This window comes from Sarcophilus harrisii, chromosome 1, assembly GCF_902635505.1.
Source record: "Sarcophilus harrisii chromosome 1, mSarHar1.11, whole genome shotgun sequence".
NCBI lineage: Eukaryota > Metazoa > Chordata > Mammalia > Dasyuromorphia > Dasyuridae > Sarcophilus > Sarcophilus harrisii.
Window position 1 is genome coordinate 463,817,425 of NC_045426.1, and position 16,179 is coordinate 463,833,603.

The 16,179-nt window shown below is 32.7% G+C and overlaps 1 protein-coding gene across 2 annotated transcripts in view; it reads right to left on the reverse strand.

The window, feature by feature from the left end:
• Positions 1-1,915: 1,915 nt before the first annotated feature.
• UBXN2B (UBX domain protein 2B) overlaps positions 1,916-16,179 on the reverse strand; it is a 38,030-nt gene continuing 23,766 nt past the window's right edge. The window contains exons 6-8 of one of the 2 annotated variants that reach the window (XM_031946376.1): positions 5,127-5,264; positions 4,553-4,714; positions 1,916-3,947 (exon numbers count right to left, since the gene is read on the reverse strand). In XM_031946376.1, coding sequence (XP_031802236.1) covers positions 3,785-3,947; positions 4,553-4,714; positions 5,127-5,264 — 463 coding nt within the window. In that variant the 3' untranslated portion in view covers positions 1,916-3,784. Of the gene's footprint in view, positions 3,948-4,552; positions 4,715-5,126; positions 5,265-16,179 lie in introns of those variants that run through there. The other variant, XM_031946377.1, reaches the window with a different exon arrangement.

The following is a 16,179-nucleotide window of genomic DNA, read 5'->3' on the forward strand; positions in this document are numbered from 1 at the left end:
GTTTCTATACACAAATAATGTTGAAATGTGTTTTGTATGCCATATTTGTATATTTGTAACAAATTTTGTTTTCCTTGCTTTTTCAATGGATGGAATATGAGAAAGGAGGTATATGGAACAGAAAAAATAATTTTTTAAAATGATAGTAAATTTTATATTCGATTCTGGAGGTACCAGAAAAAAACTGGAATTTATTAAGTGGGTAAGTAACACAGACTTACATTTTAAGAATAATACTTGGGCAACTGGAGGATGAATAGGAGTAGGGAAAAGATAAAGCAAATAAAGGCACTAGAAGACTACTGCAATAGTCTGGGTGAGACATAATGAAGGCCTATATTCATAATTAATAAGCATTAGACTTCTGAGCATTCTAAAAACTTGGCCTTTAAGAAATTTCTCAATCTATAAGCACATATTCAAACACACACACACATACATATGAGTATGTACGTGTATATCTATCTATCTATCTATCCTCTCTCCTAGTTTTAAATTGAAATCAGCAAGTTAGCATAACACATATTTGACTTGGTTTGGTGGATCATGCATTTAAAGCTTCAAAGGAACTTAGAATCTACCAATTCCATTTATTTGGAATTTTACCTCATTTTACAGATGAGGAAGCTTAAATCTAAGGGAGTAGAGTGACCTCATAATTTCTGAATGGTAGAGCCAGAGTTCACACAGAGGATTCTAAATTTCTATATTCCATAATAATGCCTTTTAATAATTTAGTTCCTTTACTTCATGTTAGTTATGTTAGTTGCAAGAAATGTTAGAATGTTAGCTATGATTATCTTCATGATGGTTTTTTAATGTATACTTATCAACAAAGGCAAGATGATTAAAGGTCCCATGAAATAGTTGCAGTTAGATGTTCAATGAGATGAACTTGTTCAACTTTTACTTTTCTCTAAGTTGAACTTGTAAGTTCTTCTATTCAGTTGAAATTAAAAAAGAAATTAATCTCATTAAAGTGAGCATATCAGTAGTGTTGAATGAATAAAGAGCTCTTATTAAATATTTAAAGTAAATATTAAATATTTACATAATATTTGCCAGGCATTGTGCTAATGACTGGGGAAACAGATACAAAAGCAAGATAGTCCCTGCATTCAAGGAATTATACCTTAGGGAAAACAATACAAATAATGGAGTAGTGGTCAGGGAAAAGTGTGGGCCTGGAAAGTCACTAGACTGGTTGTAATCAATTGATAATTACTTTCCAGAATCAATGGTAGTGTTTATTCAGTCACAATTTCCAGAGCTAGAGAAAGCTGAAAATATGTATAGATAAAGATTGGAAGCCTGGAAAATGATTAGAGACAAGAAGAGACAATATATAGTGAAGTTTCACTAATCAGGACACCCCTTCCAATAATCTACAACTACACAAAGATTCTCTAAAGCTTGTCAACTCAACTTGGAATATGAACAGCTGGTTTCTATACTGTTTATCAATATACAGATAGTTTTGTTCTTAGGATACTATACACCTCTTTCCACCACCTTGTTACTAGCACTACAGAAATGAAATAGGACTATAAAGGACATTTTCTTTCTTTTGTTATTGCTGGCTTTATGAGCTGCTGTAGTTAAATAATTCAGGTAATAACCTTATGTTATTTCTTCTAGGTCTTTAGTGTTTGGACAGTAGGCTGAGTCTGGGGCTGGGACTATATTCAAATTCTTTTCAACTTAATAAAATCTAACAAAGCCTGTGTTTTGCACATCTTGGATCTATCCTAATGATGTATCAAAGCAAAGTTTTTGTTGAAGACAATTATCATATATTTTGAACAATTAATTAAATATACATACCTGCATATATACATCTAATGATTTAATCTGAATCCATTCAAATAAAAATACATATCAAAGAAAGTTTGAGTAAGAGAAACCAGTGAATTTATTAAGTACAAACGTCTTTATTGATTAGCATAAACTCAAAAACATTGTTTATCATGCAAAACAACTATGACCTATTTTTTGAGGTCCAAATTTCAAATAAATTATATTAACTCAATAAGTAAAAGATCCTTCAGGAAAACAACATTCAACAAAGTAAAATAATATAAAGTATATGGTAAAGTTATCTCTTTTGAGGGAACGATTTTCTCTTCTTCCATGGGTCCAAGTATTTAGGAAGACTGTTAATTCACAAACATGATAGCCAATTTTATACATTCAGTTATGGCCACTCTCATCAAATGTAGAAAGAAACCCACAAAAATGAAATTTCAAAGAATAGGATTTGGGTTAAATTTCTTCACAAATTTTCATTTGCTTTTCACCAAAATGGTTCTTTCAAACTATTGGCAAAGTGTCAAGTGTCTCCTCTACTCTGAATATAATTTGGGGATGAGAGGAGAGGGAATTCTCTCTCAAAGGGAAAGATTAGTGGTCTCATTATTAAACTTTCTTGTAGAGCCAGGATGTTTATGTCCAAAGAAAGAAAAAAAAATGAACTGCTTTCATAATAGCTTTGTAAAGCTCACTTGCCCCAGTATTACAAATTTAGTAAAATGGCAGTGACAAAGCAGAGACCTACATTCCTAAATGCCCTTCTCATAGAAAGTGCTGGGGAAAGTTATATAAGCAAAAATGGTAACTTGGAAAAAAAAACAACAACAAGAATTTAAACCAACATTTCACATGTAGCCATTCATAGTCACTTATTCCTCCCATTTCATTTCTAGTAACTTTTTAAAATATCTATGTGGACAGTATTTCAGATTAGAAGTAACTGAAAAGGACTACTATAATAGTAAATTTCAAAGCAGCTATAGGAGTTAGCTCTTTTTCTGGCAGTTCTGTTTGGGGTGGGGTAGGGCAGGAGGTAGTGTGTCCTAAGTTTGAACATGACTATAGATGACTTTAGGAAACAGTACATAGTTCTACTGGTTTATAGAATTTGCCCACATCTCTACCTCTAGTACTGTTAACATTTATGTATTTTTGTTTGGTGTCTGAAATAGTAAAATAGAATGGAGAAAAATTATATATGCTTGAAGATCAAACTAGATTATTTGATATCACCAATATACCCAGTGCTTGATGGAGATACATATGTAAAAACTTAATGTGTTGAAAAATGACTTTGCATAATCAATCTGCTTCTAAATCAGAATATAGCTATATTTTCAATATAAATTATGGTAAAATTAAATTTCATTTAAGCTGATCAAGAAAGTTTTAAATGGCTTTTTGTCAACATAGCATCAAAATACTTTAGCATAAATCTTACTATATATAAGGTATATATTCAAAAACATGGTTCTAGTTTGTAAGAGTTATGCACATTTTAAAAAAAACTGTCATGTCACTGTGGAAGTAATTAATTTTTAATCCAGGAATATGGAATTTATAAACATAAGAAGGCTCAGTTATAAAAAAAGTCTAAAAATCCGAATGAATAATTACTGTATTGGACCAAATATTGGCTACTCCTGGATACAAGCTGTATCCCTCCTTTTTTCCCGTTCAAAAAGATCTATAGCTGAATATTGGGGGAAAACTATAAGCTACATTCAGGTATTATGCAAGCCATATTTGGAGGGAAAGTGTGGCCTTTATTTGAACCAACACAGAATAGAAAAAGTCTATTCATAAAATGGATTTAGGTACGCTGGAGCTGGAAGACAGAACAATAAAACTAAGATTGATCTGGGAAAAATAGTTATGGTGATCCTATTTTTTTTCTGCTGAAATGCTTTTTTTTTCTTTTAAAAAATATGGCACATTATTTATCCCACATGCTATTGCAGAGATAGGAGCAAGATTACTTTAGCTGTTGAAGAATCACAGTGTTAAGAATATCTGCTTCTTGAAGTGTCAGACTTTCATCAGTTAGCTCTTTGTTTGGAAATGATGTAACAAGAACAAAGCCAAGAGTTGCAAATTCAGGGCGGGATTGTACAATAAATTCTCGGACATCCATGATCCTGAAGAAAGAACATCATAAGTTATGATTGAAAAGTGATTTTTTATTTTAAAGAGATTGAAGGTATTTGAAAATAGAACCACAAATGTTTTACTAATCTTATTTTATATGACTAATTTTCACTGTGTAGATTTTACCAAAAAAAAAAAAAAAAAAGAAACAAAAGAAAAACAAGTTCAAATCAGTCGATTTTAGATTGATCATAAATTTTCAATTAGTGAAGTTCAAAATTAATAAGAGTTACATTATTAAACAATGATTCATATATTTATAATTCCTAAATATTTAATTCATCAATAATGTCTTTATATATTCTAGATCTCATATTTTGGAATTTATGGGGAAACTACATTCTTTCTTGCTTTATTTTTGTCTACGTACTAAGATGCAGAAAACTACTTGTCATGTGTAAAAACATTTGCTTCTTACACACTTAAATACACTTTTATTTTTCATTTTTTCAATGAATATTTATTTCAAAGGTAGTATACAAACCATTTATATGTTTCTATACTATTAAAGTCATTTACTATTTTGTACAATTTTAAATCAGCATAATATATATGTATTTTATCTGATAGTTTAGACAGTACTATATTAGCTTACCTATGTGTGTGGTTGAATCTTTGTATCAAGCGGCTTCCATCTGCTAACCTGATTTGAATTTTTGTTGTTGGCACTGAATCATCAACAAGAACAACTGCATTTACTATTGACTTTTCCTCCTCTTCAGGGGAGGAAGGTGTACTGACTATTTCAGGTGTAAGGCTAGGAGAAAACAGAAAGTAAAAAGATTTCTGAATCAAAATTTGCAAGAAGCTAAAATTTTAAGCAAAAATATAATTAAATAAAACACTAACATTTCAGAAGAGAGAATTCAATCCCCCTCCCTCAATTAATGTAGGAAAACTGATGTCTCAATCCTCCCCTACCCCCCGGGAAATTGTTATACACAATGCAACTTCTGATTTTGCTGTTTTTCACTCTCTTCTTAGATTTTCAAACATAAATTTCATGGAATGGCTTTCATAATTCAAGAACAATGTCTCATCATTGATATTTTTATTTTTCCTCTTTATTCCCTCCCCCTATGCCATACATACACATCTATCCCCTGTGCCATACACAGCTATCTATCTATCTGTCTGTCTATAAAGAATTGTCTTTTTTCATGTTTTACCTTCCAAGTTTTTGCCCTTCTCCACTAAAAGCCTTGAATCGCAACCTAGGTTTTATGTATTCTTGTTCTTGGTGATCTTCCATATCCAAATTCACTTGTCCACCATGAACCAGTCGCTGAAGCTCCAGAGGAATTTCGCTGGGAAGGGGTTGGAATTTAATGATTATTATAACCAAATGGGGTGATGAGATAAAAAATTATTAACACAGTAGTATTAAGTATAAATTTTCCATAAGGAAATTACAGATTGATAATATTCATTTCCTGAAACTATACTGGTTCATTAGATCATTCTAGAAGCTACCTTTAATTTTTAGCAGAACAAGTTATATTTGAATTTTTACTGATAAAAAAATTATGGCAAAATTCTGATTGATTTGAAAAAAAACTATTTTGTGATATAAGAATAACTCACATAGTTCACATGAGGTCACTTAGATTTACACATTATATTATGCCAACCCATGTTTTTCCTGTCTCTCACCATTCCTCTCTTCAGTGTCAATTCCTATTGCAGTGAGAAAGCATCATACTTGCTATTCACTTAGTAGCTGACTAGCTGAAGACTAGCATTGACCTGCTTCCAATCCCTGGTGCTGTCCCAGGCCACGACTGCTCCTAGTGAGCCTCTATATCCAAAAGGCTGAAGAACAACTCTTCAGTCTTGGTTCCTGGTAGTAACTAAGTGGTTTATTGAGTATCACTATTTGATAATGGCAGGACGGGTTAGGAATTAGAAAAATATTAAGGATCTCTTGTAGCTTGTTCACAAGCATTTTTACTTGGGAAAAGAGTTCTAAAAGTTAAAGGTGAATTTAAATAGGGAGTTAATATGGCACTCTATTTACCTCAGTTCAAAAACTCTGGATCCTCAATCTGTATTTCTTTCTAAAGACGCTTAACTAAACTTTCCTTATGTTTCATTGACAGTGTTAGCAAAGAGATTATTAATATATATTTAAAACATCAAACAGAAATGAATAAGGTTTAAATATAAGAACAGTGTAGTTAGCAGATACCTTCAAGATTGATTAAAGTACAAATTCAAATCAAAAAGTTCCTGATAATTTGTGGGAAAGGAATATTTCTAGTGTTTGAGATCTACTGATGAAAGTTGAAACTAAACCAAAGTATTCAGTCTCAAAAACAATGCTTAAAAGTCTTAAACTGAATTGAACTTTTTTATTTATTAACTCTCTCACACCTATCATTTACCCTCACTGAGATGTCTAGTCCCTTGACTTCTCTCCACTCTGTCTTTTACTCAGTTCCTCTGCTCCATTTTTTTTTTTCTGGCTTTATTCTGTTAAAATTTAAATTTGGCTACTTTTAAAACTCTCAATATCACTTGCCCTTGGATTTTTCTGCCACATCTTTTTTGCTAATTCCTAGCCCCATACAACCTCAACTTGCATGAGTATTGCTCTGAAGACAGTGATTCATTAGTCTACTGCAAATTCATGCTATCTGGTCTCAGCTGAGGAGCCTCAATGAAGCTCTAAAGCTTTCATTAACTTTGATTAACTGTTTCGTGTTTCCAACATCAGCTATTCTAAAAGTTTTACTCTCTCCTTCAGTCTCTCTAATGCTACCCTTATATATTTTTGGGATTTTCTGAGCATATTCCTTCCTTACATAACATCCCAAATGTTTCATAGACCTAAAAACAAACTACTGGGATAAGGCCTCTCTAGTCAACAACAACTGACAGGAAAACTGGAAAGCCTTTTTAGCAGAAATTAAGTTTAGATCAGCACCTTTTACACCATAAAGCATGATAAGCTCAAAATGTACCTGAAATGAAATATTGCCCCCCAAAGTTTTTACAAGAGAATGGAAGGAAATATCTTGCATGGCTACACTTAGGAAGATAATTCTTCTGATGAAGTATTTTATATTTTCTTCTATTTTTAATTTTTTTGGTTTTGTTTGATTCTTGATGCCTCATTGAGTTATTCACTTTGATTTGTTCCATTCTAATTTTTAGTGAATTACTTTCTTCAGTTAGCTTTTTAAATCTCCTATTGCATTTGACCAGCTGAACTATTAAATCAGTTGCCTTCTTCATTGAACTTTTTTCCCCATTTCACAAATTTTGCTTTTCAGAAAGTTGTTTTCTTTTTCCTTTTCACCAAAATTATTTAAGGAGTGATTTTCTTCAGACAATTTCTGTTTCCTTTCCAAAAGCTTTCCCCATTTTTCTTCTTGTTTAAGATCCTTTTTGAATTCTTCCAAAAGAACCTTTTGAGATAAAGACCAACTTATATCACCCTTTGAGGCTTCATTTGGAGACATTTCGCTTTTAGTGCCCTCAGGATTTGAAGTCTGTCCTTCCCTGTCTCCACAAAAGCTGTCTATAGTCAGAGCTCTTTTTTTGCTCATTTTAAAAGGTTGAGATCTGCTCTTAAAGCAAAGGGGATATTATCTCAAGCATCCTCTACAGGAGACTACATAGCTGCCCTGGTGCCACCAGCTTCCATCTCTACTGGGTAAGTGTGGCTAAGTTCCACTTATACTGAGCTGTAGGAGCTCACTATTTGCCTTTTGCAGTTGTGTTGGAGGTCTCATAGCTAGTCTGCTGATCCATTAGCTTCTGAACCAGCTCAAAGTAACAAATGCTATTTTGGCTAAGAGCCTCTCACTAGATTCCCTCTGCTTGCAGAGGTCTCTCTACCCTGTATCTCAATCTCTATGACTAGTTATGCTACATCTGCACTAGGCTGCCATCCACCCCCTGCCTGACTGAGACAAACCTTTCCTGAAATGCTTTCAAAATATCTTCGGCTGGAAATTTTTTACATTCCAAATATTTGTAGGTTTGGTCACTCTAAAACCCATTCAGAAGGGAAAGCTCAAAGACCTGTTTACTCCCTGCCATCTTGGCTCCACTCCAGGAAAATAATTCTTAATCAAATATGGCATACATGGAAGTAAATATAAAAAGTTACCCAAAGTAAAGGGCTTGAAAGAAAAGCAATTCAGATAGAATGAAAAGTCTTCAAAGCAAGTATCTTTGATAAAAACTAAATATCCAAGACATATAGGGAACTGAAACAGATATATATAAGAACATGAACAATTTTCCAAAATTTAAGTGGCCACAGGATTATAAAGAAATACACTATCAACAATCATCAGGAAGAATGCTCCAAATCACTAAAAATAAGTTAAATGCAAACTTAGACAACTCTTGAGATTTCAACTTATACCCATTACACTATCAAAAGTGAAAAAAAAAAGACGAAAATGTTAAATGTTGGAGGGACTGTGGAATACAGGTTCTTTAATTTACTGTGAGTACAATTAAAAATTTATTCAACCATTTTGAAAAAAAAACTGTAAATATGCTAGAAGCCACTAAATTGTACATACCATCTAACCTATCACTATCACTGGCACATAGGCCATCAAGGTCAATGACAAGAGAAAAGAAAAATTAACACAGAGAATCATCATAATTCTAATCAATGAAGCTTTCAAATCTTGATTTCAAAAGAAATAATGCACAATGACCAGGAGTAGAATTTATTAGAAAATAGGTATAGTAATCATTGATTTCAGACAAAGTCAAACTTTAAAAAGACTCAATCACAGAAATTGAGGCATATTAATATTGTTTTGGATGTATGTATGCTTTCTTCAAATGAAAATTTTGATTGTTACATATTTTGAAATTTCCTGATTTTTTTCTGGGCGTAAGACAATATTTTTTCCTTTTTCTGTCTTTTTTTTCTTTTTCTATTTCTTTTTTTTTTAATTCTGTATTTAAGTTTTAAATAAATGCCTTAAGAATGGGGGAAAAGAATGATTCATTACTTCTCAAAAAAAAAGATGACCATCTGTAGATGTGCAATGTGATGCACGTTAGTCTTGATTTATTCTGCCTAACTGTACACTTATAAAAGGGAAGGTGGAGAGGGAAGTATCACCAGAAAGTGACAGACAGTTTTATTTTATTTATTTATTTGTTTTGTGCTGAGGCAATTGGGGTTAAGTGACTTGCAGAGGGTCACAAAGCCAGGAAGTGGTAAGTGCCTGAGACTAGATTTGAACTCAGGTCTTCCTGATTTCAGGGCTGGTGCTCTATCCACTGCACCACCTAGCTGCCCCAAGAGACAGTTTTAAAAAGAATTCTAAAATATTAATGAAAATTAATTTTAGAAAAGTATACAAATTCAAAATTTCACAATATTTTCTTCAAATATATCCATTTCCTTCCCTCCTAAGAGAATTGTCTCTTACATATTTTCCCAGACCAATCCCTCCGATTTATACTCTTTAAAAATATTTATATAAGTATGTGTGTATATATGTATGTATATAAATATATACATACATATGTACACACACATATATACATGCCTGTATGTATAGGGGTGTGTGTGTGTGTGTATTCTTTCTTCTCTCAATTTGGGCAGCCAGATGGTACAGTGGCTAGAATGCTGGACCTGGAGTCAAGAAGAGGAGTCTTCCTCAATTCAAATGTGATCAGATGCTTACTAGTTGTAAGACCCTGGGCAAATCACTTAATCCCATTTTCCTTAGTTTCCTCATCTGTGAAATGAGCTGGGGAAGAAAATGGCAAATTACTCTGGTATCTTTACCAAGAAAACCCCAAATGGAGCCATGAAGAGTCAGATGTAACTGAAATGATCGAAGAAACCAAATAACAACCCCCACCCCACCATTTTTCTTCCCAATTCAGAATGGAAGAAAAACAAAACTTCTGTTACAAATAAATATAGTCAAGCAAACTAAATTTCCACATTTGCCATAGTAAAAAGGTAAAAAAGTCTCTTTCTGTACTCTGAATCCTTTAGATCTCTATTAAGAAATGAATAGCGTGTTTTGTTATTAATCTTCTGAAATTTTGGTTTATCTTTATATTAGGTTCCTAATTCTTTCAGAGTTGCTTGTCTTTACCATGTTGATTGTCACTGTATTTGAACTGTTTTTGTGGCTTTTGTCCCTTTACCTGTATCAGTTTATATAAGTATTCCCAGGTTTCTCTGAAACTGTCTTCTTTATCACTGTTTAGAATACAATAATGTTCCATCACATTTGAATACTATTACTTGTTTGATCATTCCCCAGTTGGTGGATACCCTGTCAGATTCCATTCTTTGCCATCTCAGAGGAGTTACAGATATTTTTGCATATTCACTGTTGAATCTGTTTTGCTTAGGACTAATATTTTTCCTTCATTTAGCCTTCTTCTAGGATTCTCATTCTTTTCTTCTCCTTCTTTTCCTCTGATGAATAAAATGTATTTTTATATAATATACATATGCATGTGTGTGTATTCTTCCCTTTAATGACCAATTTGGTCTGAAGATGTCAAGTGCTCTTCCCAACCCTTCCTCTTTCTTTGTAAATGTTTACTGTGTAACTATAAGAATGTCTTTTGCCTGCTATTTTAAACTTTTTATTCTTTTATAGTGGAAGCTGCTAATTCATATGTGAACTTTCTTTTTGGCTGCTTGTAATATTTTTTAATTTGACCTGGAAACTCCCGATATTGGTTATAATGTTTCCAGAATTTTCATTTTGGGGTAACAACTAGGAGTGACCAGTGAGAATCCTGTTATTTCTATTTTGTTTATGGTTCTAAGATATCTTAATAGTTTTCTTTTTAAAATTTCTTAAAACTTTGAAGGGAGGGAGAATATGGCTTCAGGTAATAAAACGATCTTTAATTTTTTTTTTCTCATTAGATTTTCTTTAAAATTTCTTTCCCTGAACAATCCAATATATTCTTTTCCCTCTTTTTTCCATTCATCTCCTGATTATGAAGATGTTAACAGAATTCCCAGCTCTTATTTAATTAGACCTGTTTCTAAGATCATTGATGAAGAAAGAGTTCTAAAAGAACACATCTATCAGCTCCCCATATCGTAGTTTAACATTGTTTAGTCCCTTGAAATTGTCCATTGATATTTAATTTTTATGTTTCCCCTTGATTTTTGTATTTGAACTTCAGAGTTTTTATGTATTTCTGGTCTTTTCACCAGAAATGTTTGGAAGACCTCTATTTCATTAAAGATTCATTTCCCCCCTCCGGGATTATACTTGGTTTTGATGTACAAGTTATTCTTGGCTGTAAGAGTATGTTCTTCACCTTTTATTCTACAGCTTTTTCATTCTTTTATAGTGTTAGCTGCTAAATCATATACGATAATTCTTTCTGGCTGCTTGTAATATTTTCTAATTTAACCTGAAAGTTCTGGATATTGGTTATGATGTTCCCAGGAATTTTCATTTTGGGGTATCTACTAGGAAATGATCACTGGGAGTCCTATTTTCACTTTGTCTATGGTTCTAAGAAATCTTGTCAGTTTTTTTAAAAGATTTCTTAAAACTCTATTTTTTTTTTTGGACATGGCTTTCAAGTAGTTCAATGATTCTTCAATTTTTTTCTCCTTTTTCCTTTTTGTAGGTCAACTGTATCTGCCATAAGATCTTACATTTTTGTCTCCTACCCCAGTTATTTTGTCTTTGTCATAACATTTCTTGTTGTCTCATAGTCACTGACTTCTATTTGGTCCATCCTAATTTTCAGGGAGTTTGTGAATGGGATAAGGTCTTTATGGTAAAATAATCTAAGATAATCTCCCATGCCAAACTCGGAATTCTTTTTTCAATTCTTTGTTCTATAGCTCTTATTTCTTTTCCATTTTTTTCTTTCAGTAAGCACTCTTATTGAATTGATAAAAACATTTTAATTCTTTTTTAAAACTTTTACTTCAACTCTTCCAGGAATTGTAAACTTGTGCCTAGGAAAATTTGTGGAGAGTTCTTTTTATATTAATTACTATGTTAATTAGGCCTCGGTTTCATTATTTTCCTTCGGTCTCTCTCTTCACTGGAATCAGCAAGGTATAGTAGTTTGTTTGAATAATGATTATGAATTCTAAGAATTTAAGTTCAAATCTTGCATATAACAATGGACAAAATCAGTGATCTCCAGGGATTTCAGGCAGTGATACAGTCAGTCCGGCCGTGATACATTCAGGCAGTCAGTCATCAAGGATTTATTAAATGCTTTACTAAAGAAAAGCACAAGCATATTATTTCTTTCTTTCTAATGAACTGAAATTGTAATGAGGGAGTCACTGTGCAAAAACAAAGAAACAAACAAACAAAAAAAAACTATACACATCAGATAAAGAGTAAGTGGAAGATAATCTCAGAGGGAAATCTCTAATTGGAGGTGGTGAAGAAAAGGAAACCCAAAAGGCCTCTTGTAGAAGGTGGGATTGGAGCTGAACCTAAAAAGAATATGAGAAGTCAGGAGGTAGAATTAAGAAGAGAGAATGTTACAGCCATGGGGGATAACCAGTGAAAAGAAACAGAGTTGGAAGATGGAGTTTGTGATAAAGAGCAAGAAACTAAGTGTTGCTTGATCATAAGAATATTATATGAAGAGTATGAAGAGGGACAGCTAGTGGATAGTGCACCAGCTCTGAAATCAGGAGGACCTGAGTTCAAATCTGAACTCAGACACTTAACACTTTCTGGTTGTGTGACCCTAGGCAAGTCACTTAACCCCAATTGCCTCAGGAAAAAAAAAAAGAATATATGAAGAGTAAAATTTAAAAAGGCTGAAAAGTTAGAAACAGATTCAGGCTAGGAAGGATTTTAAAAGTAAAAAAGATTTTAAGTTTGCCCCAGGAGGTAATAGGGAGGCATTGGTGCTTACTATATAAAAGATAGAAGAATTAGGTGACAAGGTCAGATTTATACTTTAGTAAAAGCCTTAAAGGGTGTTATACTAAATGGTCTGTAAAGTCCTTCCTAGTTTAATATCTATTATCCTAAAAAATTATCCATTCTATAAGAAACAAGAAATGAATTTCCAGGAATATTTGGAATCAATGGTTCTACAGGTACTCAAATTGTTTTTTGCAAATCTAGATTAGATAAAATATAAAAAGAAAAGTTATTTTCCATATCTTTCTATATTTTATAGGTATAAATATGTTTATTGCTAGCAATGTTAATTTTAAAAACCAAATCTATATTTCTTGTCTCATTCAGTTTGTAGAACATAAATTTAATAGATCTAGGACTTATTTTCTCCTTTTTTCTTAGTTATTCAATTATTACTATGATAGAACAAAACTTTAATTAAAACTCTTTTTTAATACATAAATAAGCAAAATTAAATTTGAGAAACTACCAAATAGAAAACCTTTACTGTTAATGGAAAGAGTTTATTAATATTTGTTTAAATTAATATTTATATTTTAAAACAGCTGTGGTAAGATTCTACCAAGGTTTCTCCTTCTACCAGGCCAGGGAAAGATTAAGGTTAATAATCTTGAGTAATAAAAGTTAAACTAGGAAAATTGGGGAGTTGTTAATCCAAGTGAGTTCTTACTCCTGGTACCCTGGACTTCTGATTTATAAGCATTTTAAACATAATTTTAAGTTGTTTGATTCAAACCCAACATGCCATTTCTTAGCTATCTCTCTTATCAATTTCATACTCACATTTATCTTTTGTATAAACAGTTTTGAATGCAAAAATCAAATCTATACTACAATCCTGAAAGGTTTGTCAATAAATTACCCTGTGATTCTTATCCTCTGACTTTTCTGTCCAAAATGATTCACCTTCCACTAAAATATAAGCTTCTTGAGGGGAGAGACTTACAGTCAACAACCTTTTGCTAGGAACACTCAATATAACTATTTCTAGTCATATGAAAAGATGCTCCAAGTCATTATTAATCAGAGAAATGCAAATTAAGACAACTCTAAGATACCACTACACACCTGTCAGATTGGCTAAGATGACAGGAAAAAATAATGATGATTGTTGGAGGGGATGTGGGAAAACTGGGACATTGATGCATTGTTGGTGGAGCTGTGAACGAATCCAACCATTTTGGAGAGTAGTTTGGAACTATGCTCAAAAAGTTATCAAACTGTGCATACCCTTAGATCCAGCAGTGTTACTACTGGGCTTATATCCCAAAGAGATTATAAAGAAGGGAAAGGGACCTGTATGTGCACAAATGTTTGTGGCAGCCCTTTTTGTAGTGGCTAGAAACTGGAAACTGAATGGATGTCCATCAATTGGAGAATGGCTGAATAAATTGTGGTATATGAATATTATGGAATATTACTGTTCTGTAAGAAATGACCAACAGGATGATTTCAGAAAGGCCTGGAGAGACTTACACGAACTGATGCTGAGTGAAATGAGCAGGACCAGGAGATCATTGTATACTTCAACAACAATACTATATGATGACCAGTTCTGATGGACCTGGCCATCCTCAGCAACGAGATCAACCAAATCATTTCCAATGGAGCAGTAATGAACTGAGCCAACTATGCCCAGAGAAAGAACTTTGGGAGATAACTAAAAACCATTACATTGAATTCCCAATCCCTATATTTATGCCCACCTGCATTTTTGATTTCCTTCACAAGCTAATTGTACAATATTTCAGAGTCTGATTCTTTTTATACAGCAAAATAATGTTTTGGTCATGTATACTTATTGTGTATCTAATTTATATTTTAATGTATTTAACATCTACTGGTCATCCTGCCATCTAGTGGGGGGGGGGGGTAAGAGGTGAAAAATTGGAACAAGAGGTTTGGCAATTGTTAACGCTGTAAAGTTATCCATGCATATAACCTGTAAATAAAAGGCTATTAAAAAAAAAAAAGCCTAATTACAAAAAAAAAAAAAAAAAAGAGGTTTTGGCAATTGTTAACGCTGTAAAGTTATCCATGCATATAACCTGTAAATAAAAGGCTATTAAATAAATAATAAAAAAAAGGAACACTCAATATATGCCTGGCATTGTGCTAAACAATGAGGATACAGAGTAAAAACAAACAAAAAACCAGTTATTGCTCTCAAGGAACTAACCATCTAATGAGGGAAACAACATGCAAATAACTATGTACAAACAAAAACTGGGAGAAAGTTTCAAAGGAAAGGCACTAATATCAAGGAGGTCTGGAGAAAGGCTTCTTGCAGAAGTTAGGTCTTTCACTGAGACTTGAAGGAAACCAGGGAAACCAAGAAGCAGAAAGTTACAGGGATGGGAAATATTCAGAATTCAAAGATGGAATATCCTGTATAATATATAATAAAGAGAACAATATCCCCGGATCACAGAGTACATGGGGGTGGGTAAGATGTGAAAAGACTGAAAAAGTAGGAGAGTTCCAAGTTATGAAGGGTTGTAAAAGCCAAAACAAGGTTTTTGTATTTCATCTAGAGATAACATGGAAAGGCAAATTAAAACAACTCTGAGGTACCATGTCACATCCATTAGATTTGCAAAAATTACCGAAAAGGAAAATGACAAATGCTGGAGAGGATAATAGAAAATAAGTATGCCAATACAATGCTGGTGAAGCTTTAATGGTGAATTAATCCAACTATTCCAGAAAACAGTTTGGAACTATGTCCCAAATGCTAAGAAACTGCTGATAACTTCAGATCCAGCAATACTGCTTATGGGCTTATTACCCTAAGAGATGAAAGAATGAGCAAATGGACTCATTTGTCCTTTTTCATAGCAATTCATATTCATATCAGTTTTTTCATGGTGGCAAAAAATTAGAAACTAAGGGATGATCATCAATTATGGAATAATTGATGTAGTCTTGACATATTACTATTGTACTGTAAAAAATGTTGATAGTCATGATTTCAGAAAAAATATGGGAAGACAAATGAACTGATACAAAGTGAAGTGAGCAGAACCAGATCTACATAGTAACATCAATTTTATAAATAAAATCAACTGTGAAAGACTTAGTAATTATTATCAACATGATGACGCAACATGATTCCAAAAGACACTGAAAAATGTTTTTTCACCTCTGTAAGGAAAACTGATGAGTGAAGCATAATTTCTCTCTTTCTCAGAAAATGACTAATGTGGAAATTTGTTTTATACAAGTTTGCATATGCAATGGGTTTTATATTTCTTACCTTCTCAATGGATGGAAGGAGGTTGTAGGGAAGTGAGAGAAAATTTAAAACCAAAAATAACATAAAACTGAATGAAAAAAATATGGT